The sequence below is a fragment of the Myotis myotis genome, unplaced genomic scaffold (genome assembly GCF_014108235.1).
Source record: "Myotis myotis isolate mMyoMyo1 unplaced genomic scaffold, mMyoMyo1.p scaffold_m19_p_12, whole genome shotgun sequence".
In the NCBI taxonomy this organism is placed as follows: domain Eukaryota; kingdom Metazoa; phylum Chordata; class Mammalia; order Chiroptera; family Vespertilionidae; genus Myotis; species Myotis myotis.
Genome location: NW_023416316.1, coordinates 31097466 through 31124989, shown reverse-complemented (window position 1 = coordinate 31124989; position 27524 = coordinate 31097466). Strand labels below are relative to the sequence as shown.

Sequence of the window (27524 nt, the reverse complement as noted above, 5' to 3'; positions counted from 1 at the left end):
GCTTGACCCTATGGTCCCAACCTGTGGTCCCACGTGGCTAAGTGATGTGGGCTGGATAGAGTTCAGGTGCATGTAACTGAGTAGATTCGAAAAAATAGAGAGAATGTTGTAAACATCTTGATCATGCCCTTACTTTGCCTCGTGGAATCTGGCTATAAAATAAAGACATGGCTTTCAGGCTGTGGCATTGTCACTAGCTCTCCATCAGAGAGGACAGTGTCCCACCCAGACCCAGCTTTTTTCTCTTGTCTGTCTTTTCTCAATCTTTCACTGCCCCCTCTCAGGCTCACCGAACCTGGCTGAGCTGGCTTTGCACATATAACACCCAGTGTGAGGCTGAGTATGCCATGGATGGCTGGCTCACTACAGGAAGGGGCAGGGCATGTTGTTACTGTTGAAGTTCACTCAATTGTTAAAATGAAGACTGCTTGTTTTTAGATCCCAATGTGATTCTTAAACATCCGTGTGATTGCAGTTTCATGCTTTACTGAGAGAAGGCTTATTTGCTCCTGATTAGAGCAAATGTAAAATAAGGTGAAACTATAATCACTTCTAGATCTGGGACTCTTGGGCTCTTTAAATTGTATATAGTGCATAAGCAGGGACCAATAGGACCCATGAGAATGTCACTTAAGGCAATATGGAGTCCAAGAAGCCCTTCTGCCTTCTCTCCATATAACTTAAGAGTCCCAGGTCTATTCACTCTTCCTTAGTTACCCTCAGGGAAATTGGGGTAGAGTGGGGGGAGGGGAAGGGGAAGGCAGAGATTGCTGTAAGTTTTACACTGTAAATGAATTGAATCTGAGGGCTGCTGTGGAACAAAAGCAGGTTTTAAGCCATTTGCTAAGCTCTAGAATTCATTGGTAACAGGAAAATCATCAAGAGTCACCCAGGAAGGGAAGACAGAAGTAGGGGTGAACCTTTACTCTGGGGACATGAAAATGCTGACAAAAGACCACAGAATAACATTCTGGACCAGAATCGTACAACACTTTGAAGTTATTCTTGTTCCTCCAAGTGCATTGGGATAAAAAAAGGAAGCATTAGACTGTTTGCGTAAACCCCCACTCCCACCCCCCCAATTTATATCTTGAAACTCTAACTCTCTGTGTCTCTATACTTGGAGATGGGACCTCTAAGGAAGTAATTGAGGGTAAATAAGGTCAGGGGTGGGGCCCAGAAAAGAAGCCTGAAGCTTGCTCTCTCTGTGTGTACACACAAGCTACACTGGGCCATCACCAGAAAAAAAAAAAAAAAGAAAAAGAAAGAAAACTGCTGGAAATTTGATCTTAGACTTTAATCCAATGTGAAGAAATAAACGTCTGTTGTTTTAGCCACCACGTCTATGGTATTTCATTATGGCAGTGCAGGCAGACTCATGCAGGGAGCCTTTCCTATCCCTGAATCTGACACCATGTCAGACTTGATGCAAAACGGAAAGAGTGCCATCCCTTTGGAGAGCTGGGCCCTACTGTAGACTCTGCACTTCTTAGCTGCGTGGCCTTGGGTAGGTCACTGTGCCCCTGGGCCTGGAGAGTCCTCACCTCTTAAACTGGGATAAAGAATATGGGGGGACTTACCCCATAAGATGATTGCAGACTCAAATACTTAGCATAACAACAATAGCTAATATAATTTTCACATTTATTAGACACTAAGCATTAATTTAAGAGCTTTATTTATTCATTTTTAAGTCAGGTTTATTGCGGTATGATATACATATAGTAAAATTCACCTTTTTTAGTGTATAGTTCTAAGTTTGGCAAACAGTCATTTAACTGTCATCACAATGAACAATGAGGACTTAGCACATCGCCATCATCTCACAAAATTCCCTCATGCTCTAGTAGGGCAAGTCCCTTTGCTGTACCACCAATTCCCATCCCGTGTCAATCATGAGTTTTCTACTCCCACAGTTTTTCCTTATCAAGAATGTCCTATACATGGCATCACATAATAGCACCACAGAGATTTTCTAATATCAACTCATTTAATCTTTACAACCATGTTTTGAGGCAGGTACAATTATTATAGGATGAATACATGTGGAAATGCTATAAAAAGGCAAAAGAAGTGTTATACCAACATGAGGTATTATTATTGTTGTTATTTTTATTATTTGTATTATTACTTCATAGTAGAACAAAGATAAGATTCTCAGTACAAAATTTGCATTGAATTTGCCTCATCTGTTCGCCTAGAGTCCAAGTGTCCGGAGATAGCGATGATGGCTCTGTGACCTTTCCCCTCCAAACATAATTATTTGCCCTGTTAAGGCAGGATAGAGATTTAATTGTGAAGAAAAAAAATATTTGCAGAAATATTGTAAATAATAAGGTCCAGCATGCCCTCTTTTTGACTAATCCCAAAACACTTGGCTTGAATTTACTAAGTCAAAACCCTTTCATTATGACCATATGATTGATAATGATCAGATTCTATGGTAAAAGATAATTAAAGCTTTTCTAGGCTACAAATAACAGCAATTTCAGGTGTAGTGATAATCGTTTCCCACTGTACGAGAGAGGGTGGCCCAGGATGTCACCAGCACTCCTCCTGACTCAGCTTGTTCTGTGTACATTCAGGACCTCTAGGCAAGGCCAGAAGGGCTGACTTCCTTCCCATGAAGTATCCCTTGGTTCAGTAGCCACACACCACAAAAGCACCTCATCACTCTTTCTAACTGGAGAATTCTTATCTTCCTGAATGTGGTCAGAAAGCGCCCACAGTCTGACCACAGTGGTTCCAGTTTCTCCAGGGAGAATATTTTGCATAAATTGTTTCTCTCTCCTCTTTTTAAGTTCATACTACAGATGCAACACAATAAATAAATAAATAAGGTCCAGCTATTTCTTAAAGTTCACAGCTTTCGTGAATTGTTAAGGAACAGATGAAGAGAAACTGCTGAAAGAGAGCAACCGAGTGAAGGGTGCATGAGGAGGTCTAGGAGTCTCTTCAATATTTAATGCTGCCAAAAGCCTCTGACAGCTAATCATCTCTTAATGGGTTTTGGCCTTTGGCCTGCATGTTTCTAAGGGAGTGAAATGTTTGGCTTCCCAACAAGTTATCACTCAGTCACTGAGTAAATACCACAAGCCAAAAGTGGCCTCCCAGGCATCGTTGGTTTTGCTAGTTGAGTTTAGAAGGTCCCAGATTAGCATTACTCATTTTATATCACCAGTGGTTTCAAAGCCAGCTAGGCACTTACTTTGGGGCTATAGAAAGGCTCCAGCCTGCCATAGAAAGGAGATTAGGCATCACCGTGAAGAAGTAATGAGTTATGGTGGGGATATTCATGGTCATTTGAAGAGAGAAGAAAGGAATCAGATAAGACTACTAGTAAATGCAACATTGATATTTGAAATAGAACTGGACAAGTGGACTTGAAAGAGATTCAAAGAAACAGACGTAGGAATGGACTGGGAGGAGGCAACACTGAGAAGAAAGAATGTAGTAGGAAAAGAGAAGATGATGAGGGAGCAAGGAGCATGGTAGATGCAATTTTTGTGAAGCCCAACAGAAAGAGGAGAACTAAGCTTGTCACCTCCTCTGTTATCTGCCAGTGCACCTGGAAAATGAATTGTGCCTTCTTTGTTAACTTGTACCAGGAAAAAAGATGTTTTGTATATTTGTAAAAAAAATGAGAAAGAGCCTGGCTGGTGTGGCTCAATGGATTGAGCATCATCCCATGTACCAAGAGGGTTGCAGGTTCAATCCCCAGTAGGGAGCATGTAAGAGGCAGCTGATCTATGTGTCTCTCTCATCGATGTTTCTATCTCTCTCTCCCTCTCCCTTCCTCTCTGAAGTCAATAAAAAATGATATTTTTTAAAAATGAGAAAGAGCCTAGATTCTCAGCATGAATAGTGGTGGGATAGAGTGGTCTTCAGTACTGCTGGTCATCAATTCATAGTTATACTTCCTTAGCAAGGTCTTTCATTTCACTAAATCCTAGTTTTCCAATATAGAAAATATAAATCATATTGTTTGTTAAGTGACAGGGAGATTTTCACAATTTATAACCTAATGACCAAAAAGCATGCACCCAAAGAGTATTTCTTGGGTAAGGAATAAACATTGCAGTTGAAGTGATTAGATGTGTCTAATTTGATTTAAAAATAATAAAATCATTAATTTCTAACACAGGACAGTTTTACCAAGGGCTTTTTAATATTCTCTCCAGAAATTATTGTGTTAAGTTCCTTTCAATCTGGTAGATTTAAAAGATGCCAAAGCCCAGGTATTTTAACTAGAACACAGTTGTTATTTTTGTGTTTGACCAAAACATATCACCATCAAAATTGTGAGGTGTCATAGAAATCACATGAAAAGCTAAATGAACAGTTCTTTTCTTGATATGTTTAAAAACAGAACTCATTTTCTGTAATTTAATTTATTTTAGTCACTATAGGATTTCTTTTTGGCCATGGGCCTCAGACATTGTACTGGTTAGTTAGCCTTGCTGGTTTCACCATGTTGCAATGATTAGCAGCCATGATGGTCATTCAGCCCTTTTCTTTACCTTGGGCCTATAGAAAGGCTCCAGCCTTTCTTCTTAAGCCTTTGTCCTTGGTCCCCAGCCTCCTAAGATATGACGTTAGTTATCATCTATATAACAATACTCCCTTCATGTTGTGCATTATGAAATCCTTTTAGACTTCATTCCCAGATTGAATAGTTCAGGTCTGCCATAGACCACCCCCTACCCCCATTCCCATCCCCATCTACTCTACAGATGGCAAACTGATGAGTGGGATTCTCATACACATTAGCTTTTATACTCCATATGAAACCCCATATTTTTGTTACATTTTATTAAGAAGTTGAAAATTTCATTGAATGGTTTTTATTTGAAGTGTCAGATAGGTGAACCAGTTTCCAACCATTTAATCTAAGACTTGGTTCTATCAAGAGTTTAGAGAATTTATTGGAGGATGGATAGGAAAGTAGCAAATGCTGATCTCTTCAAAAGCACACTTTGAGATTTCCTTCCAAAATACTAGTACTCACAAGAAACCCACTTGAAGACATGATATGCATACCAGCCAAACCCCTAATGCCCTGTCAGACATAACTGATTAGCATCCACCTTTCTTGAGGCATGTGATCTGTTACCAAAAACAGGGAGTGGCTGCCCTACAGTGTTACCAGAGCTATACTAAGGGGCACTGGACATCCTGGTACTTAGAAAAGGTACAGTGCTATAGCAGGGACAGAGAGTTCCTTGAAATGCTGGAACCTGAGCTTACCTTTAAGATCTTCAGGAAGTAGTTAGAAAGGAAAGGAGATCAAAATTTCCAACAGACTTGAGTCATGTAAGCTTAGTTAAGGAGCCACAAATAAGCTTGCTGGCTAAACACACAGGGCAGTTGTTGGAGACTGCAGAAGCTGGAAACACGAGTGACCCATCAGAATGAGAGGCATCAGGGGGGAGGCATTATGTGTTTGGCTCTAGATAAGCTACTTAACTTTTTGAACTTTGGGGACATGGTTTGTAATACAAAGGCAAGCCAGTGCCCACCCCAAATGGTAACTATTGAGTTCAAATGAGATAACTGAGTAAAATTCTTTGTAAAGGTGAGGTTATAAGTGTTGATGGATGATTATGGTGGTGAAGTGGTGATAGGTAATTATAGAACTAGAACCCCCATCTCTGGGGATGAGGAAAATAAAAATTACAAGTCCACGTCAACTCCCAGCTAACTGGGTTTCCCATTTGATCAGTTCTATCTGGTGAGTTTAGAAAAAGCCACATGGCTTGACCCACATGGATCCCTGGAAAGTCTCTTCAGGCACCGAGGCATATCCGACTGTCAAAGCAACAGTTCTGACTCCCAATGTCATACTTGAGATTGTATTCCATGTCACAAATATTTAAGCAAGGGTGTGAGGGCAAGTTGCCAAGTAGCACAATACAAAACAAATGTCTCATTGTGTTTGTTGCCGCACAGTATGTGGTTTTGTGAGATTCCAAAAACCATCCTATGACGTTAATTTGTAACCACAGTGATTCCGTGTGTGTGTGTGTGTGTGTGTGTGTGTGTGTGACATGCTCTAAAATCCTGAGAAAGGGCTGCAAAAGAAATGTTCAGAAATGTTATAAATGGGTTTAGAAAACTTGTGAACCCTATCTGAACTTTTATTAGATTCTCCCACACTCACCCGTTTGACATCAGTACAAGGAAAGCATTATTTATAACAGCATGTGTGAAATCCCAGAAGGGATTCTTGAAAGAATTAAAGTGAAAAATCTGTCCAAGCATAAAATAAATGATCAGATGGGAAAACATGTAAATCAAAATTTAAAACCTTGTTTTTTCTCCTTTAAAGGAAACAGGAGCTTTTTATTTGGCCATTAGCAATACAGGACCGAAAACCTGATAGAGTAGGTGCTGGAGTCCCAAGAGCCCCAAAGCACTTGTCATTGGGTGAGGAGTATGGGAGGATGTATGTGTTGACTCTCCTTAATGTCTCAAGAATGGCTGCTTCCCATTTTAAGGAAATCAGACAGTAAAATTACAGAGAAGGAAGAAACACCTTGAAAGTATTTAGTGCATTGAAATTTATATTGTCTGCTTAGGTATTAACCTCACGATAACCCTAGAAGTTATTCATTGTTACCCACATTTTATATTTGGAGAAATCAGGGCACAGAGAGGTTTGGCAACTAGTCAAGGTTACCTAACTAGGAAATGGCACACTGGAGTGTGCCCTGTACCCCAGCATTTCTAATGTCATGATTTCAGTGTTGTCCACTGCATTGCAGCTGGGGATCCACAAGGAATATGGTAAGTATGGTATCTTGCTAGATTAATGGACCCCAGTGTTTTTCAGCTGTCTGGTTCTAGGAGATATATGTAAATGGTTCTCTATCTCTCTACTTCTTCCCTGCGAACACACCTTCAAACTAGTTAACCACCAGCATCCTTTCTGGTCAGTCAGTGCCTGTGTCATACAGGTTGTGTTTTGACTATCAATCCTGATGGTGAGCAATGCATGTCCAGGCAGTTTCATGAGGGAAATCTGTGCTCATTGAACAGTGACTACCTATCACTGCAGGGGTAAGAAGCAAGTGAGAAAATCAAAAGTTGAGGAGGGCAACCAGCCTTTACTGAGTGTAGGAGTTTTTGGTGTATTCAAAGCTGAATAGTAAGGATATGGGAACACCCTAACCCAGAATCAGCAAGTTAAATTCCTACTTGTTGGATTTGGAGTCATTGCACACACAAAAAACAACAACAATAACACCCTCCTCCTTTCACATTTGTGCTTTCTTTGGTGCCAAGAGCACTATTTGAAATCACCAAGCAAATTAGACATCTCTGGCCCTCTCAGCTCCTTGGGCTCTGGAGTTGAGCAGCATTTTTCAGGCACTGTTAGTCCATTTCCTTCCTTTAATGAGTCAGAAATGGATATTGAGAATGATAATTGGGCAGAAACTCTATGTGGCATTAGTCTTAGAACCCAGGGGCTGAGAGTTGTCAGTGAGGTCTGATTCAGCTGTCTGTAAGCCCACTTGCTGCCCCAGGGTCAGGCATAGCATTTGGGCTGGTTATGCTGGGGTTTACCAGCATGAAAAGTAGGACCTACCACCCATAGGGCCACTGTCTAGAAATCTTATGATAGCTTTAAAATGAGACAGCCCTAATGGGCTACAAATATGAAAATGGAATACTTCACTTTTCTCCAGGAAGTAGGAAATCATGAATGAGTCTCCTTTGTCAGACAATGTTCTCTTTGCCTGTGCTAATGCTTTTGCCATCTAATGCCTCACCCTCCATGTTTTTACTAAAAATGAGCTTTTCAAAACCATAGTTACTTATTTATTTTTGTAAATAAGCTCAGTTGCAGTGCCTTGTCATAGAGAAAAGTCCTGATCTTGGAGTCCAAATACCTGACTTCTTTGTGTCTATCACAACCTGAATCTCAGTTGCCTCATCTGTAAAATGGGAATAATTTCTGCCTTGTTCATTGCTGGGTTGTGGGGAAGTTGTTTAAGGAAGCACTGTGCACTGTCCTAACATCTTAGATTGGAAGGAATCTCTGGCCTTGCTAAGGAAGTAGAGTTACTTGGTGGGTCATTTTTGAATGAAGAGCTCCATACTTGTTATCCTCATCAAAGTTATCTTGTTGATTAGAAGGTTGAGTCATCCTCAAACCAGGATATACATGTGTGTGTGTTTATCCAAATGAACACCCAACTGTCATCTCTGCTCCTAGTTAGTTCTGAGAGACAATTGCAAATAATATGAAAAAATTTTGTTGACCATTCTTTGCCCTCTGACTCTGGTGATTGGGATTATAAAGAAATCTTATTTTCCTTATGTGTTTATAATCAATTAAAATCAATACATTCAAGCACCTTTTCCTCTGATAATGGAAATGTTGTGTGGAGATGACTCATGCCTCCTTGTTCACCCCTTTCCCCCCAGGTTGGTGGCCATACGATGCTGCCCATCCGCTGGATGCCTCCAGAGAGCATCATGTACAGGAAGTTCACCACAGAAAGTGACGTCTGGAGCCTGGGGGTGGTGTTGTGGGAGATCTTCACGTATGGCAAACAGCCCTGGTACCAGCTGTCCAACAACGAGGTGTGCAGTGGGCTGGGTGAGACCCTCCGGAGGGGCTAACACTGAGAGGCGCAACCTTGACCAAAAGTTAGGACACAGGACAAGGCCTTATGTGGCTTTGTTGGGTGCAGCACCTCCCAAATGGCTTGCTGTATGGCTGAAGATCATGGCTGAAGTATAGTCACTCTGGAAACATAAGAAAATCACAGTGTTTACTGACATACTTGGCATCCACTGTGACGAAAAATCGCTATGTGCTGCTCACCTAGCAAATTAATAGCAGATGTGACATTCCAGCACCCTGAGAGTCCAGTTAGCTTTTGTATATTATTCCAGGAAGGTTTCAAGGTTCTTTCCTTTTTGCACATTTCACTAGACTATGCACTTCTAGTGAAAACTCAAGCATTCTGTTTCCCTATTCTAATCCTTTTGCAAATATGCCTATATTTGAGGCATAGCTTTTTGGTTAGGCTCCTAACATCTTCAGGCTCAAGTCTGTCTTTTACCCAAATTTGTTATCCAAAATGACCACTCATTTCTACAGCCTGGGGATCTCTCATCAGTCAGCACCCTGACATGAAAGTGGCCTAGGTTCCATATCAGGCCAGTAAAACTGGAATTCTAGGATGAGGTTTGGGATCATTCCATACAGATAAATCATTTCTCCACCAGTTTGGTGAAATCGATGTGCTTGAAAAATGGATGTGATCCAATTAAACACAATATACTAATCTATAATAATTGCTCTCTTCTTTCTGAAAAGAAGTAACATTGAATGGGTTCCTTTAAAGCAGCCCTCTCTTTGCACTGCCATTTATTTCACCTGTATTATTTCCCCTATACTGTTTCTCTTCTGATCCTATCTTTGCTCTCTGTCCAGGTGATAGAATGCATCACTCAGGGCAGAGTCTTGCAGAGACCTCGAACATGCCCACAGGAGGTCTACGAGTTGATGCTGGGGTGCTGGCAGCGAGAACCCCACATGAGGAAGAACATCAAGGGCATCCACACCCTCCTTCAGAACTTGGCCAAGGCATCTCCTGTCTATCTGGATATTCTAGGCTAGGGCTCTTTCCCCCAGACCGATCCTTCCCAAAGCACCTCCTCAGATGGGCTGAGAGGATGAACGTCTTTTCACTGCTGCTGGATGCCATCAATCTGCTGTTCTCTACTCTGACGGTATTAACAACAAAGACACTACAAAGCTTTCAGAGGGAAGCAATGTGTACTTCTCCATCGGTAGACACAGTATGGACTTCTTTTTGGCATTATCTCTTTCTCTCTTTCCATCTCCCTTGGTTTGTTCCCTAGTTTTTGTTTTGTATTGACTTTTTTTGTCTTCCCTGCTTCACAGTCCTACCTTTCTTTTCTAATCGATCTGGCTTCTGCATTACTCTTAACTCTGCATAGACAAAGGCCTTAACAAACCTAATTTGTTATATCAGCAGACACTCCAGTTTGCCCACCACAACTAACAATGCCTTGTTGTATTCCTGCCTTTGATGTGGATGAAAAAAAGGGAAAACAAATTTTGACTTAAACTTTGTCATTTCTGCTGTACAGACATCGAGAGTTTCTATGGATTCACTTCTATTTATTTATTATTATTACATTTCTTATTGTTTTTGGATGGCTTAAGCCCGTGTGTGAAAAAGGAAAACTTGTGTTCAATCTGGAAAGCCCTTTTAGTATGGGAGACTGAAACCAGAGAGAGAGAAGATTTTATTATGAACCGCAATATGGAAGGAACAAAGACAACCATTGGGATCCGTCCCTACTTAGGAAAAACCGAGCGGCTGTTAGCTGGGAGGAATGTATTCGGCACCTTCCTTTGAGGACCTTTCTGAGGAGTGAAAAGACTGTTGAACTCTGTGACATGGACTACCCATTCCCGTCAGCGGAAACTCTAGAGTGTAGTAGAGAGAAAAGATGGCTCCGTGAGAGAGAAGATGGTGCCTCCCACACTCAGACATCCTTGTCTTTGTAGGTCACAGTAATAGCACGGGCTTGTTTCTCCAAATGTTATCAAATGACCCTTTGTCAAGTTCTGAAAATAGGTGGACTCTTGTCCAGAGCTCATTTCAGGATGGGGTAGAAAAGCCAAGGACTTGGAAAAGATAAGAAGAGCTCTACATTCGGAGGCAAGCTTCTCTTATATCAAACTTTTCAGACAGCACTTCCCTCCAACCCCTACCCGCCACCTGCCTGTCCTTTTAACTGTGCAAGCAAAATTGTGCATGGTCTTCGTCGATTACTACCTTGTATGCAGAAACTACTGCTCCAGACGTCGTGCCCCTGCCATGTAGAGCAGATTCATAAAAGGTGTAACTTACATAATGAGGGGAAGCTAATGGAACTCATTAGCTGGGTATACATGTCTCTGGGCCGTAGGGTGGTGATGGGTTTCAACAAATACGGACCCTGAAACCCGGATGTCCTCATGCACGTCAAACCCACTGTGAGACTGTGGGACTGTGGGAAGGGCTAAGTCAGTCCCCGAGAGAAAGGACACCTCATCTCCGGGCACGTTGTATGCATTGGTGTTCAGTGTATGCAGGCCAGTCCTCGCTGGGGCTCCGGTTGGGAGAGTGGTTTCATTCCAAGTGTACTCCACTGTCAGTATGCTGTTTTGTTTCCTTCACTCCATTTAAAGAAGTAAAATAAAAAATTAGGCACAGCATGCCAACGGGAGGTTATGCCCAGACCAAGCTTTGGAGGTGTGCCTCTGGGCACCATCACAGGTTTTGTGAAATGAGGTTGTAAATTTAAATAGAAATTTACAGTTATTTGGGTGATCAGTTACACCAAGGAAGAACAATATTTCTGTTCCTCAAGAAAACTTGATACCCTCTGTGAGGGGAATTTTGCTAACTTGACATCTTTATAACACGAGCCAGATTGAAAGGGAGTGATTTTAATTCATCTTAAGTCATTTTATTTCATATTTGTTTCTGAAGGTGCAATTGCTCTGTTTAGGTTTTGCTTGTGCCCTTAATTACTGGAACACCCTTATTTTTCATTATAGGGTTTGAAAAAGCCAGTCTAAAAAAAAAAAAAAAAGTCAATTCACAGAGAACAAAAGGAAATCCATTAGCATCTGCAGTCAAGTGAAGGGGGTCGGACAAGACAAACCTTACAGTCTCTTCAAGCTCTGCGCTGGCCTATAGATCGTGGAGTTGAGATGTTTTTTCTCTTTGTCAGTGAAAAAAACCCACCAGAATACACATAATAATATAATGAAAGCCATATCTCCATGATATATACCTGTACGTATATATCCTATTAAGGACCCATGGTACTGTTAAAACACTGTGGCACTCTGTGAAGCAGTAAAAAGGGGCAGATTTGTACAAAACTTTTCTAGATTCCATCAGCGGTGACCTGAAAACCTGCACAGGTTTGCCATTCTGCGGGATTGGCCAGCTGCTCTGGGAGGAGAAGCTGCAACTTATTTGTCTTATTTTAATGGAGAGCAAAGAGGCAATGCTCTAAAGGATCAAATTCAAGGAAGGCTGTGCAGTTTTAGAGCAAGGATTTGTTTAAGGCACATGAGAAGATGGGAGCATCCCATTCCATTCCAGTGTTGTTTTCCTCTGAGGAATAAAAGCAAAAAAAGCAAAAACAAATACACACCTCTCCTTACCTTTTGACAAGTCCCTCAAGGTCTTGAAATGAAAGGTTCTATGCAAGTGCAAAGCTCTGTAGTTATTTATATGCTTCTTGTTTTTCCCTCTGTTGTCTCAAGAGTATGTACTGATTTCAGCAATGTCTTGCATTGAAAGAATACCAGATTGCTTTAAAAGTAGCTGAATGAAGCACCGAATATCTTCAGGTGTTCCACACTGGTCCTCCACAATCCCCTCTTCTCATGCTCTTCTCACTTTTAGAAAAGGAGCAATCTCACTCTAAAACCTAGCCTGCCATCAAATTCATTAAAAGCCGCAACAAGAATAGTGTCAGACCTAATTCTCTAGCCCAAACTCTGACAGTCATTCCCACTAATAAATTGTTTCCTAGTTTTCTAAACGGTTTTCACATATGTTAGCAAATGAGTCCCATTTTTTTTTATAGGTGAGGAAATTAAGACTCGGGGAAGTTCAATGGCATGCTAGAAATCTGCAGGCTAGATTCTGACACCACTGGGACTGAGTCTAAATGTTCTGACTCTGAAGTTCATGATTCAGTCCACCAGAGACTCCAACCCAGGAAAGAAAGAACACTAACAAATTCATGAAGCAGGATATGAAGTTAGAAGAACAAAATGAAACACATGAGATGACAAGCAGCTGAGATAAAGTGGTATATAATCATATTCATAGCTTCAGCTAAATCCTTGTACACTGAACCAATGTCATAATCAGGCTTATTTAGAAAATATTTTGAACTATGCTATAAAGGATTATATCAGAATTCATATTATGCATATGTGTTTACATCAGCGCTACCTGTGGTATGTTTATGTATTTATATGTGTGTTATAAATACTTGATTTATACATAGACAAGCACGCAAACATAGTGTGTTTGTGTGCTTATGTATAAATGTATAGGCACACAGTAATAGAGATAATTATAAGTAGGGTGCAGTATGAATAATTTGCTTAAAATCTGCTACATAACCAAAACTCTTTAACGTCGTGTTGCTGTGAGTGCTTCCATTCTCCATGTGGATAGGACTACACCACACTTCTCAACTCTGTGCAGTACTTCACGGGAGGAAAGCCTGGTTAAGACAATGTGCTTCCCAAAACAACTGACTCAAAGCCATCCCACCACACCGAGTCCTTTTTCTGGCTCCATGCAAAGAAAAAAGCGAACTGAGCTAGATTTCCTTCTGTAAAGGTCCAAGAAAGGAAAATGGATTTTTTCTCATCTTTTTTGCTCCTTTGTGTTAGCTCATCTTGTCCCACTATGACCCCTTTATTTCTTGTGTTCAGAGTTCAGACATTCCAGAGAGAGTGGAAATGTTGGGAGCCCAGTGCTTCAAAGGCCAATGGGGAGAAGTCCAAGACCCCACACTGAGGTGAGCAACTCTGAGGAATTCCCACATCCAGGTGGGAGCACAAGCAACAACAAGGCACAAGTCTGTCCTTGGCAAAGAACCATGAGGAAAGGAGCTCCTGGTCAGAAGTAGGCTATTTTTTTTACCCTTTCCTTTTGCAAAATGGACCTTCTATAATGCCAACAGCATTAAATTATGTGTCTAATTAGATAAATGACTGCATATACACACCCTCAGTTCTCTCTCTCTCTCTCTCTCTCTCTCTCTCTCTCTCTCTCTCTCTCTCTTTCTTCCCTTTCAATGGAGGACTTTTATCTCCAATGTTTGACCTTTGATTTGGCCTCCATCACTGTTTCAGAAAATTTCACGAGAGGGATGGCTGGTGATTTAACTCCTCAGATGGCTAAGTGAGCAGTTAAAGCAGTTTCTTTACAATGCGTCATTGTGGAATGCAGAGACTCCCAGGTTGTGATAGCAAATGCTATTCTAGAGAATTAGAGGTGGGTGGTATTTGTAGTTAAATATGACAGTACATGAAGGGTATTTTCTTGTTGTCAAGGCTGGAATGAATCACTGCTTCTCGAGTCAAAGGTTATTCAATATCTTTAGGTTCTGATGCTTCCCCTTTCTCTTATTTATTTATTTATTTATTTATTTATCTATCTATCTATCTATCTATTTATTTTGCTCCATTTATCACAAACACAAAGCAAAGCAAAAAATATATATATGTATATGTATATGTGTTGCAGGCAAAACACTGTGAATTTCACATCAACAACCAAGCAACTATTTTGCCATCTTACCATACGTCTCAGGAGACGAAATGGGAAAACATGGGATGTCATTTTTTTAGTCTATGCATTCTAGGCCAGGTCTGTGTTTGTTTTATTCCTTTGGTCTGTGCATTCATAAAAATGATCCTAAGTGAAGGTTGGCTGACTGTTGAACATACTGGAGCAAGCATAATAAAAGCTGCTAATAGTCATGGTTGAACTGGAAAAAGAAAATTGGAGAACATAAAATGAAATGTAACAGCCTACATCTTGCAGCTTGTATATCTTACTATTGCTTTAAAAATGTATAAAACTGCTGGAAATGTTTTAAATGCAAGGTCTTTGAATTAAATGGGGACTTTAAATATGTAATCTCTTGACAAATGACCAAATTATGGTAAAATATTGCTCCCTGCCTTCATTGATCATTACCTGTCAGTTACAAATCTGCCTAGAGATGTGGACACTCTCTGCATTTGCTTCTGTACATGGAGAGATGTTTGTATATATCCGGGCCATACACACACACACACACACACACACACACACACATACATACACACACATACACACACACATTTCAATATCTCTCTGAAGATATATTGCCCCTTAAATTGTGACCTGGTATTTGGAACTCTTTATTTGCTTTATTTTCTTTTTAATGTGACGTCTCTGTGCTAATTATTACTGGTTCCTGTTTTGCAATCTGTTTTGAGGTCCATTGCTTTACTAAGACCCACTGCATCTTGGCTGATTTCAAAGTGACACCAGAATATCAATGTTTAAAAATAAAAAGTTTTGTTTGTAAATCATGTGACCACCTTCTCTCAACCTGACATGGAAAGTCTCTTGTACTACAGTGTATTTAATAAAAATGATGTCTTAACAATAAATAACATCCTCCAAAAGAGAGACTAAAAATGACATGATTACTTTAAAAATGTATAGAATTTTCATAAGGCATGGTGTGCCCTTTTCCTGTCTGTCTGTCTGCCTATATTTTAGATATGATTACTGTAGATGCCTGCAGTGTTCATTAGTGGATGGTAAAGAGAGTAAGTAGTCTTCAGCACCAATTCCCTAAGCCCTCCCTAACCTGACACTTTCAACTTATATCTTAAATAACTGACCACATGTGTCCAGTTGGTATTTGAAATGTGGTCAGTGTCACTAAATAACTGAATTTTAAATTTTATTTGATTTCAATTTAAGTATCCGTATGTGGCTCATGGCTACCATGTTATACAGCACGGAGTGAGAAGATGGAATCATCATCATTTCTAAGAGCTCAGACCTGAGAAACCCACCAAGGGATTTAAAGTCAATTGCCGCGCAGACAATATAACCACCTCCCTATGGATGGCTATCACTGTTTTTCCTATGATAGATACGGATTTTTAGATACCAACCCCAGTGTATAAAATGCCACTTTATTCATTTTCTTTAAATCATGCTGTTTAAGTCTACATCCTTCATCGATAAAATCGATCTCAACAATTTATGGGTGTGCCTCTTTCTTAGAGTAACCGAAGAATCCCAAGTCTCACTGATACCCAGAAAATATGGGTTTCTGATTTACTGTTCAAGCCTTCTTTCCGGATTTGAGCTGAGGGTTCTCTTCACATGGTCTTATTTTTCTGGCAAGATAAATGTTAGAGCAGTTCTTCTCAGCTTTTCATGTGTGTCAGAATCACTTGGAGAGCTTTGAAAAATGTAGAAGCCAAAGCTGTAGCCTGAAAGAATTTGTTTCTATTAGTCTGAGGTGGGACAATGCATAGGCATTTGGGGGGAGGGGGGGAGGAGAAATTATCTAGGTATTTTTAATGCACAGCTGGGGTAGAGAAATATTGTTCTAGGGACCTTAAGTCTTGGCCCCAGAGTTTCAATCACCCAAATAGAATTACCTGGTTCTAGACCTAGGACTTGACTCAGCAGAGAATGGGCCAGACAGAGAAGGGCCTAGAACTTTAGTACAAGAATGAGAGATAGAGCACTAGATAGTTTTGAAGAGCAGATCATCAGTATCCAAGGAGTTCAAAAGTGAACTACATGTTCTCACAGAAAATGTTTCCTACAAAGAAAGCTCCATGGAAACCGATTATGGCCCAGTGGTTAAGGCAATCAATCAAGCAGTCCCCATCAAATTAAAAGGCTGGGACTTTAACTCCCCATTATGCCAGAGCAGCTGCAGATTCTCTAAGCATAAGTTCTGATAAGGATCATCCTGCTGCTAAATTGCTATAACATAGAGAGCAACCACAAAGCTTGGACCCAGCCTGTGACCATGAAAACTGAGCTGGCAGGATACACTGGAGTTAAAGTCCTGCCATGCTCTAGATCATTGAAGGGGAGGGGCCAGGACTTACTTAATCATGTAATGAAAAGCCCCCAAACCCCAAAGTCAGGATCCCTCTTGTCTAAATTCAGTCCTACCAGATTGCTATGCGCAATTCCAGAGAGTGATGGGCAACTGAACTAGGAACACACATACCAGTTACTGATTCTGTCACCATGAGTCTTACCCCAAATCACGATGTTCCAACAGGTCTGCTATATATACTAGCTAGCCATTTGCATGTGTTTGCATGACAATATTGAAATTTTTATTTATTAACTAGAAGCCCGGTGCATGGACTCATGCACCAGTGGGGTCCCTCGGCCTGGCCTGTGGGGATCGGATCAAAACTGCTTCCTGACATCCCCTGAGAGGTCCTGGAGTTCAAGAGGGAGGCTTTCGGATGATGCACCCTGGAATTGGGCTTCCTCCTCTCTGGTTCTGGGTGCATCACCAGTGAACCACAGCTGCCAAGTCAACCACAGCTCGGCAGTTCCTGCATTGAGCATCTGCCCCCTGGTAGTCATTGCGCATTATAGCTACTGGTTGGACGGTCGGACAGTCAGACAGTTGCTTAGGCTTTTATATATATAGAGAGAGAGATTGAGAGATTTTTGTTGGCCATTTCCTACAAATAGTATGTAAGTTTTATACAAGCATAGATTTTAGTGTCTTTGTTTCCTTAAGATAACTCCTGTCATGACACATAGGTGGTACTCAAACATTTTTGAATGAGTGAGTGAGTGAATGAAAGATGGATGGGTGTTAAGGAGCTTAAGAGGTCAAGAAATTAGGCAGGTAGTTATGGTATACTGATGCTTAGAAACCAGAGGTATAACCATAGACAAGTCATTTTAACTCTCCCAAGCCCTAGATTACTTATTTCTAAACTATCTAATACTAGAGGCCCGGTGCATAAAGATTCATGCACTGGAAGGGGGGGTCCCTCAGCCCGGCCTGCCCCCTCTTACAGTCTAGGAGCCCTCAAGGGCAGGAGGTGACCTAGTGATCAGGGAAAGGCGACGCCCCATCACACCTCTGCTGCTGCCATTGCTGACAGCATAAGCCTTGGCCAGCCCTGGTTAACTGAGCCTTGGGTGGCCCTGGGTGGCTGGGCAGCTGCCATCCAAAGCTTGCCTGCACCTCGGGCCGGCCCTGGGTGGCTGGGGGAATGAGGGGACAAGGAGACTCCAGAGGCAGGCGACCTGGTGGGACTGAGGGGACTGGGTGCCGCCATCTTGTGGCTGTGGGCACCACCATCTTTGAGGGTGGGGCAGTCAATTAGCATATTTCCTCCTTATTGACTGTGGGCACCACCATCTTTGCGACAGTGTGAGGGTCAATTAGCATATTCCCTCTTTATTAGATAGGATAGGCTTCTTCTCCAGGTTCAGCATAACTAATTCATGCCTTAAAACCATAAATTATTAGTATAAATGACTTCAAATATTCTCAAATGAAAGGAGAGTTGGTTTCCTTCCTGACTTAGTTTAGGAACCTCAGAAGAAATAAGGTTACCATGACTGAAAATAATAATGACTATGTTTTAATTTTCAAATGGACAACTGAGTTGCCATGGTGGTGAAAAGAATCCATATCTTCAGAAATATCAAGAGTCCCTTGGAGAGGACTTCCCTCTATGCTTGCTGGAAATTACACCAAATGAAAAAGTATAAAAATAAATCTGTAGTATCAGCATCTTTTGGGTGATGGTTATTTTGTTCAATTGGATCTAGCCAGGGAACTTTTCTATAGTGGACTTTCAGAAAGCACTTTCCAAAGTTATTAGTACCTTCTCAGTTCTAGGATAGAATGTTTTGGGGACAAATAGTGGCCTTCCTGGCTTTGGGGTAAAGGGGTGAATATGGATAGAACGGCTCTACCAGCTCTCTTTGCTCACCCACAGCATCACAGATTCACAGGGTTGATGGGGCCATAGAGGGCAGTCCTGTGCACATCCTTGTCAAGAGTCAAGCACTAGTGAGAGTGAATTTATTTGAACATCTCCCCGTGACCCCCAAGCCCCTAGTCCCAGTCCATTTGCCTTTTACAAAGCTTCTTTAGCAAGCACTTCCTGGTGCTGAACCAATGAATGCCTCTCATGGCTTAAATCTCCTGGTAGTGCACAGAAAAACTCCTTTTCATTATGACTTGGCATCCATTTATGAATTCCTTGTGGTCTTCCTCCCACATCCATCCCTCTACAGAAAACTCTGGCTGCTTGCCAAGTACCCAGGAGGAAGGGCAAGGAACCTAGTTCTGTCTGGTGAAGCTAGTGCCCAGTCCACAATTCCCTGGTTACTCTTTAGTTGCATCAGCCTACCTGTTCTTCAGGATGCTACTCATTCTTAGCACAGGAGAAAGTAACGTTTTTAAGGGATCAGGGAGATTAAAAGTGAGGTGTGTCTCCTCTTCTCCAGGAAAAATAATTTATCAGTGTTGTCAAGACAATTAAGAGAGCTTCCCACTACTCTCATATCTCAGGACCATCCAAAATCTCCTTGAGTGTTGTTAAAAACAAGGAAGAGGAGGGATTTGGGGCTTTCCACAGGATAGTAAGCTTTGCCATCTCTGATGAGAGAGAAAAAACAAGGTAAAAGGCATTGCTTATTTGTCTACTCAGCCAAGAGTGGGGGTGTCTGCTAACCTAAAGATAGCCTTAATTTTATTTGTTTTTCCTAAGGAACATCTGCTTGTACAATGATTAGGCACTGGCATTCATTAACACAGGAAGTAAAGTGTCTGAGGTTTGTGTCACTGGGAGTATTCGAGAACAAAATAAGACAGATACTTGTGGGAGTGATTTCAGAGCATTTTTCCCACTTTGCAAAGGTTCAGCCTAGGAGAATGTCTAATATTCACTGTGGTCACTGAGAGTTCTGTTAACTGTAGTAGTCAGGAGGTCATTCTCCCTGTGAACTGGGGGACAGGATGGACGATGGATGACATTGACCATGTGTCCATGGCATGTGAATGAAGGTCTAACGAGGGCCTAGTGGCAGCAGCATCTCAGATGTTTGCTGAATAAATGAATAAATTTCTCAGACACATAGTGCAAAGAATACAGAACATTCTGTGCACCCTTTCTGTATTCCAAAGTGCAGTTAAATTTATTATGGCATTTTTTTCTTCCTAACTTTCCTATGAGGACTAGAGCACAGGCTCCCCTTATCCCATTTTACAGATAAGGGTCTGAGTTAAGGAGAGAGTCAGAACTAGAAGACAAGTTTCCTAATTCTTAGAACACAATCATCTGGCCAGTGACTTTAAGGAAAACTCCCCAGATTCTTAGTTCTCATTTATAAGATCAGAATATAGTGCCAATATAGCTTTACTCCTCGCCTCCTTCCACCCTCCTTCCTTGGTTTAAAAAAAAAAAAGCAAAAGTGATGCTATTAAAATTTTGATTTTTTAACATGTTAAGTATTACATGAAAAGTGTGATAAAGAGGTAAATAATAAAATTTAAAAGTCAGTTTTTGCCCTTACAAATCTACTCTTCAATACTTAATTGAATAGTCATTTGAAAAAATGCAAAATGCAGGAACCAATTGGATTTTCCCCATTAATTAAAGAAGAGAATTGAACAACTCCATAGAGACACGATATGACATTGTTCCTTGACTAGGAGAAGGTGGGAGTATATGTAACACTCTAATAAAGTTGGAGATTTGGAGCATGCCTTGGGGATGCTCAGCTTATCAGGTTACAGATGAAGAAACTGAGGCACAGAAAAGTCATAAAGAGTCAAGCTAGAGGCAGTGCTCACCCTTACCCCCGGGTTTCTTAATTTCCAGAGATACTACAGCTGCAGGACTTAATGTTCTATTTTATTGACTCCCTGTAACTGAAACAAACGTTTTGATCATAATGACCCACAGTGACACGTGTGTGTGTGTGTGTGTGTGTGTGTACATACACAACAGGGCATATGTGCATGTATGCATGTGGGTGTGTGTCCACAGCATGCCTTATTTGTTCCTTCATCCTCCCTTCCCCCACAAAACAGACACCTACAATCAAGCACTATAAACAGCATGCATTTACATTTTAAGTACCTACAAAATAAAATTAAAATGTTTCTCCTAGCCTTGCTGTGTCTCAATAGTAAGAATGAAAAACCAAACCAACATCGTTCCCTAAATTTTAGTTATCTCCCATTCCCAGATTTCACTTAGGAGCTCAGTCCCCAGGAACAGGGTTGGGAAAACTGTATAAACAGCTCCCCGTTTCCATCCCACATGTGAGCCCCCCACCTTCCAGCTCCAATCTTGGCTCTTGGAACCCGCTGCCCTCTTGGGACACAGTCCGCCCTCCACCATCCTCCAGCATCCCTCTCACGTCTTTTTAAAGAGATATTTTGGGAAGCAGCACACGCACATCCAGAGACCAATTACTCAATCTCCTAGCAAGTATGGAGATGATGGAAGTATAGCCCTCCGGTCTCCTAGCAACAGCGAGGGGGAGGCTGGAAAGCAAGCTGGTTGCCCAGCACCACCCTGCGTAGAAGGCATTTGCGTATTTCGCATTTCGCTTTTGTTTCTTTTGACGGCCATTTCTAAAACCGGCTCTCAGTTCTTGGGGGAGTTTAGGCACTTAAGTTATTCTTTTAAAAGATCTCTGCTGACATCCACAGGTCCTAAAATTAACATCTCAAGCTTTCACAGACCGGAAGTGTTCTAAAAATACAGAGCCTCAACTTGGTCTTCCTCCCTTGTTTGTTAGGAATGTGTCCAGTCCCCTACTTCCTCCATGCCCTCTCTTGCCTTTACACATATTCGCCCCAGATGTGGACATTCAAGCACTTTTTTTTTCTTTTTTCCAAATTTTGAACTCTGCTCTCCAGAAAAATAAAAAGATTACAAGTCACTGGGCATCTCATTCAGCTTTCTTTTTAACCTAAAAAAGACTCTAGCTGGAGCAGATTTCCATACCTGTTGTCTCAACACCTCCATGATCGTCAACTCTGCTCCACTAGCCCCACAGAAAATGTGTCACTGACAAAGGAAATATTTGTTTAACTTGAGTAAGAGTTGATTAAATGAGGGAGGAAAGTATGAACTAGCATGATAGCTGACCCCCTTGAGTGGAAATACCCAGGATCACAAGGGAGAAGGCTGTTGAGTGACAAAGCAGTTATTTGTATTGCTTATGGGAGTGGGATATTTGGGGGGAAGAGAAATAGAGGTAGGATCAGAGAGAGAGAGAGAGATGTGGGATTTCCATTATTAATAAAAGAAAACTGAAAGGATGGGAGAGTTGAGGAGAGCTGGGACTGTTCTAAATCCAAGACCCACATCTGTTATTTCTGACCCGGCGGCCTCTCAACTTTGGAAGCCCTCAGAGGGTCAAGGCTTCTGGCAAGGCTTGAGGATAAGGGAGGGCCAATAGGAATGCCAAGGACTGAAATAATTTTTTTGAGGAATTGCCAAAGACCAGGAGGTGGGACACAGGGTGCTTTGTTGCAGGAGCACTGATTGAAAGAACAGGACGAGGCACTAAGCCTGCCCTTCCGTACTAAGTTTACCTCTTAAATATTGGGTATAGAAAATGATGGCTAAGATGAGGAGCTGGGATTCTTAGATAATCTTCCAAATTTTATGTCAGCCAAGTAAGATGCTGTTTCTCTAATAAACAGAGAAGTCTCTCCATTTTTTCTCCTCTTCCTGTCTATGCCCTGGTTCACTCTTCTTTGTGTCAGGAATTTTGCACAGACAATTCCGTTTCCATCAGCCTCCCCCTCTAGGGTCCATAGCTAACCATGTGTTTACCAGGACCTTCTTTTCTAGTCCTTCTGAGCAAGTTCCAGAAATCATGACCACCTCGCTGGAATTCAAAGCTGAACAATTTAGCTCTAAAACTCTACTAGAAAAGGAGAAGAGAGACAATTCTCACGCTGTCTCTGAGTCCCAGGACAACATGTATGGAGAGACCCATAGCCACCCAGGGGCACATGAGCTCCTTTGCATTCCTGGGCCTGACTCAGTAGCTAAACTGTGCCTGGGATGAAAAGCTGAGGGATTGTGAGAAGGGAAAGGATGGTCAGAGGAGAGATGAAGAAAGTAGAACAAGACCTGGTCACTGCTGTGTTTATCAGTTATGCCCTAGAAGTGAGAAATTGGGCAGAAGTAACAAGACTTCCGGAAAAGGAGTTTTACCTTCAGTTGCCCTCAGACCTTATAGGTATGGACTATAGAAAGTCAACCTAGCTTAGTTTCCTGCTCCCTGCAGGATCACTGGCATCTGCTGGTTCCACAGAGAAGGATGAATCCATCAGGACCTTCCCCTGGCTCCACTAGCACCAGCTTCAAGAAGAATGAAATTAGAGATCCTGGGCCCTCGAAGGGCATCCACATGTGTAAGTGTGAAACAGAATAGCAGTTCATGGAAGCCCCTCTGATAGTTAAGGGCAGGGCCAGAGGCCCTATCTCAGGACTGTGGATTCAAGACCAGTCCTCTATTTAGAGTCTAAAGCCACGCTGGCTCTTTGATGACTGACCACCAGCTTGAGCTTTCTGCCTAAAGCTATGATCCTGACTCACAGGTGAAAATGGAACAAGAAGCAGGGCCACAGTTTCTGACAAGGGAGCTACGAGACTGTGAAATGACTTTCTTCCACCATTTTGTGTGGGATGGGTCGATGTTCAGTAAATCCCATGAGCTGCCTCTCAGGAATTCCCAACTTTATGGACAAATACACTCAGAGCAAAGCACAATTCTCCAAATTGTTATTTCTGAGCCTGCTGAGGTTGATTCTTTATTTCATCACTTAACTGAAGTTCTGCATGTTCAAGTTCTGCTCTGACACAGGCCTTTGTCAGGAGCCCAGTTACCATGGCAGTGCCTCCAAAATAGAACAAGTCCAACCCACATCAATAGATGGTACAATAAATAGAATAAGTACTACTTACAATACATTATTCAGTTTCTACTGGGTAATAATTTGTTCAGAGAGTTGAAAATAGCTACACCCCCCCCTTCATTTAATTAAAGGAAAAACAATTCCACAAATGGGAAATGCACAGTGTTTATATCAGAGTGGAACTTGTGTGACTGTGTGGTGTAGAGGCCAGAATCATGGTTGAATTTGCTCAGAAAAACTTAATGCACGAAAGCTAGGGCCACTCTCTCTTAAAACCCAACTTATTGTGTGGTTTGGTTTGAGGCACCAGCTAAGTATGAACTAAGACTGATACCTAAGAACCATATCAGTTTTTCCTAATAGTCAGGCGAACATTTCTCTCTTTCCCCATAGCCATTCTGGTGTACTCCTATTGTCCCGTGACACCTATATCCTGCTTCAGATAAAAAAGTATATAAGCACTCTAATTATAGGTAACCACAGGGCTCAGGAGGCTGGTGGAAGACTCCTCTGACCCACCTTTATAGTAGTTATTTTAATGACTATTTATTGAATAATTTGGGCTGTTTATGAGCAAATAGATACGTCAGGGCCTCCAGTCCACTGTATTCTCCAAGTGGCTCTTCATCTTAGACAAAGTAAGCAGCTTGATCGAGAGGGAAATGCACTGTCTTTGAAATCCAGACAGGCCTGGTTTCCAGAACCAACTTTGCCTCTAACCCTGTGCAAGTCTCTCAGTCTTCATTTTATACAGATGTAAAGGGAGGGGTAACACTCTCTACTTTAATTGGCTTGCTGTGGAAATTGAATGGTGTGTAGGTACAAGTGCCTAGCACAATGTCTAGTCTATGATATGAAATTAACATTAGTGTATTTTGTTTTCCTACAACAGCTGTAGCTAACATGATAGACATCCCAGACATTCCTTTGAAGTCATAGGCATGGAACCAGTGTAATGGCACAGGACCCCAGTCTCATAAGGGGCCGCATGCTCGGTTTTATGTTCTGTTGATATCATCTTGAAATTCTTACTAATTTTATTTTTGAACTTACGCCTTGTAAATGAAGTCCATCGGTAGAATGGAGTATGCATGTGCACAGAGGAGAGAACCAGGTAACAGTGTGCACACACAAGACTCAGGTTCATGGACACAGCAGGCAATGTTCTGTGTGCACGCCAAGCAGTTGACCTGACTGCCTGCTGCACACAAGCATAACTGGGACAGGTTAAGGCCCTGAAGACACCAAGGGGCGCCTGGGCTGGGACAGCAACTGCAGCAGCAGCAGCAATGGTGACAGCCCTGGAAGAAAGGAGAGACACCTCATGAGTTCAATGTTGGGAGCTTTCCCATCCAGCCCAGAGCCTTTTCCTATAGCACCTGCATGTGTATATGTATATGTATATGTATATGTATATGTATATGTATATGTACATGTACATGTATGTGTATGTACATGTGTGTGTATATATGTGTGTGTATATATATATATATATATATATATATATATATGTGTATATATATATATATAAACTCTGTGGCCTGATCACCAAATAGGAACTGCCTGTGGTCTACCAGTTAACATTTCAGTAAATTATTACAAAAATTAAAGTGTAATGTTGTGATTTATAATAAGAAATATAGATTTGGTCTCCATCCCCATTTCTGGCATGGAGATCCTAAAACCCCTGGAATTATATAAGTCTTGAGAGAAACAAAGATGTCTTCTGTTTTGTTGATGATGCGACTTTTGGAAAGGGTGCAGGCAGGTTGCCAGGACAACCAACCATATGATTAGAAGTTTGGAACTTTCAGTCCCACCCACTGATCTCTAGTCTAGTGTGGGCAGAGGGGCTAGAGTTTAATCAAACTCCAATAGCTAATGGTTTGATCAGTCATACCTATGTAATGAAGTCTCTATGAAAACACACAAAAAATGGGATTTGGAGAGCTTCCAACTTGGTGAGCATGTGGAGTTTTGGGAGAGTGGTGAGTGGCATGCCTGGAGAAAGCATAGAAACTCCACCCACTGCTCCCATCCCTTGTCCTATGCATGTCTTCCATCTGGCTATTCCTGAGTTATATCTTTTTATAATAAACTGATGATCTAGTAATTAAAATGTTTGTCTGAGTTGTGCTAGGAAGTTAAACCCAAGAAGGGGGTTGTTGGAACCTTTACTCTATAGCCTGTCAGTCAGAAACACAGGTAACAACTTTAACTTGCAATTGGCATTTGATATGTGTGCGTGCGGTAGGGGTTAGGGGGAGGGGCTAGTCTTGTAGGACTGAGCTCTTTACCGTGGAATCTGACTCTATGTGCAGGCCAGTAGTGTCAAAATTGAGTTGAATTGTGGGACTCCCAGTTGATGGCCCAGAATTGTTTCGATTTGTGGGGAAACCACTCCTCCCTGCCACACACACACACAATGAAATTGGTTCTGGAACTCCTTAGAAAGCATATACATGGGCATTGCAATGAAACATATCAGAGAGTTCCTAGAATTCTTCAACTAGTTTAGAAGCTCTGATTTTAAAACTTGCTTCAAAATTGGAAAGTAAAGAGCCAAAGGTTTAAAAGTAGAAATTATATTTAAAAATTGCTGCTTCCAAAGAAAAAGAGCAGTAGTTTCATACAAACTTCCCAATGAACCAATTATAAACAAGAAAGCCAATTTTAAAATTAACATTTTCTTGTCATTGAAGATATAGCAATAGACCACATAACAGACATTTCGAGTTATATAAAAATCATGAAGTCACTTTTGGGTTTTTTGTACAAACTCTACAAGTTACAGGAAATGTCAGAGAAAGCATTAAAATGTCATCTATAAATTTATGTTTAAAATTAAACACAGACTTACACAAAAATGATTTGTATAAAGAGTTAAATCTCTTTAGAAAAAGATTTAGAATCATGCTTTAGATGTAGTAAAATCTTATTTTGAAATAATTTATCAGAAATTTGTCCCAGTGCTGTCACAGCCTGTAATCTATCCTTCACAGCTCCAGTAATGGTGGCATCAACAGAAAGATCCCTCTCAAAATTAAAAGTTATTTGTAATACTACATTTACCAAGATCAACTGATCAATGGCTTTCAATTATATCATTGAGAATAAAGTTGCTAAGTTTTAATGAATTTGTAGAAAGCGAGCCACAAAAAAATCACATGATCAATCAAGATATTGCATGAAGAAAGTCTTATTATTTTTATACTATATAAAATTATGGTGCCCCAAATATTAACAAACTCCACATGGCCTTTCTTCCCAGCACTTTACCTCTATTACCACAGGGTCTCTCAGGCCCTATGACCCAAATAACAGGGCTGTTTGCACTGCACTATAGTCCTGCTACAAAGCCCTTTCCTGCTACAAAGCCTTTTCCTGAATACTTGAAGTTGGCAGCCTTTCACATCACTCAGTCTGGGAGAAAGAGCTTAGGCTGACCCCATATTTATCCTCAGTATAATCTCCTTCCCTTGAGTGTGGGCACAACCTGTGATTTGCTTTTATTAAATAGATTATGGTATATGTGATGGGCTGTCATTTCTTATTGTCCATCCTTGATATTTTTAATGGTGCAAATTGAGCAGTATCCTTGTTAGCCTCCCATCTATTCTGCCCCATGAGCATGCTATATCCCACCAGCCATCCCCATAACTCTCTACAGGTAAGGCCCTGCTGACCATCCAACCTTGCCACTCAATATTATAATTGTGTTCCTCTGGCTTCTGATGGTTAAACATGGCTACTCAGCCTCTATTATTTTAGGATCCTATTCTCCCCATTGTTATCAGTGAGCCTAACTCTGTAACAGGTCTGTCCTACTATCAGCTCTGGCCCAAGAGAATCACTACCACTGCTGCTGGTTCCCACTTTCTAGTGTGAGTTGGGAGTTCATTCTTTGGAGTAGGACTACTCTGGAAAGTAAGTCCTGCACCCGGCTCTCAGATCTCTGTGCCTTTCCTCTGAGGACATGAGAA

The 27524-nt window shown here is 41.3% G+C and overlaps 1 protein-coding gene across 4 annotated transcripts in view; it reads left to right on the top strand.

Moving 5' to 3' along the window:
• The window catches only part of NTRK2 (neurotrophic receptor tyrosine kinase 2), a 325395-nt gene extending 310241 nt beyond the window's left edge, over positions 1-15154 (top strand). For all 4 annotated transcript variants that reach the window (XM_036330677.1, XM_036330678.1, XM_036330679.1 and 1 more), the window contains 2 exons: positions 8431-8589; positions 9449-15154. In XM_036330677.1, the coding sequence (XP_036186570.1) occupies positions 8431-8589; positions 9449-9634 (345 nt within the window). In that variant the 3' untranslated portion in view covers positions 9635-15154. The remainder of the gene's footprint in view (positions 1-8430; positions 8590-9448) is intronic.
• Positions 15155-27524: the final 12370 nt, after the last annotated feature.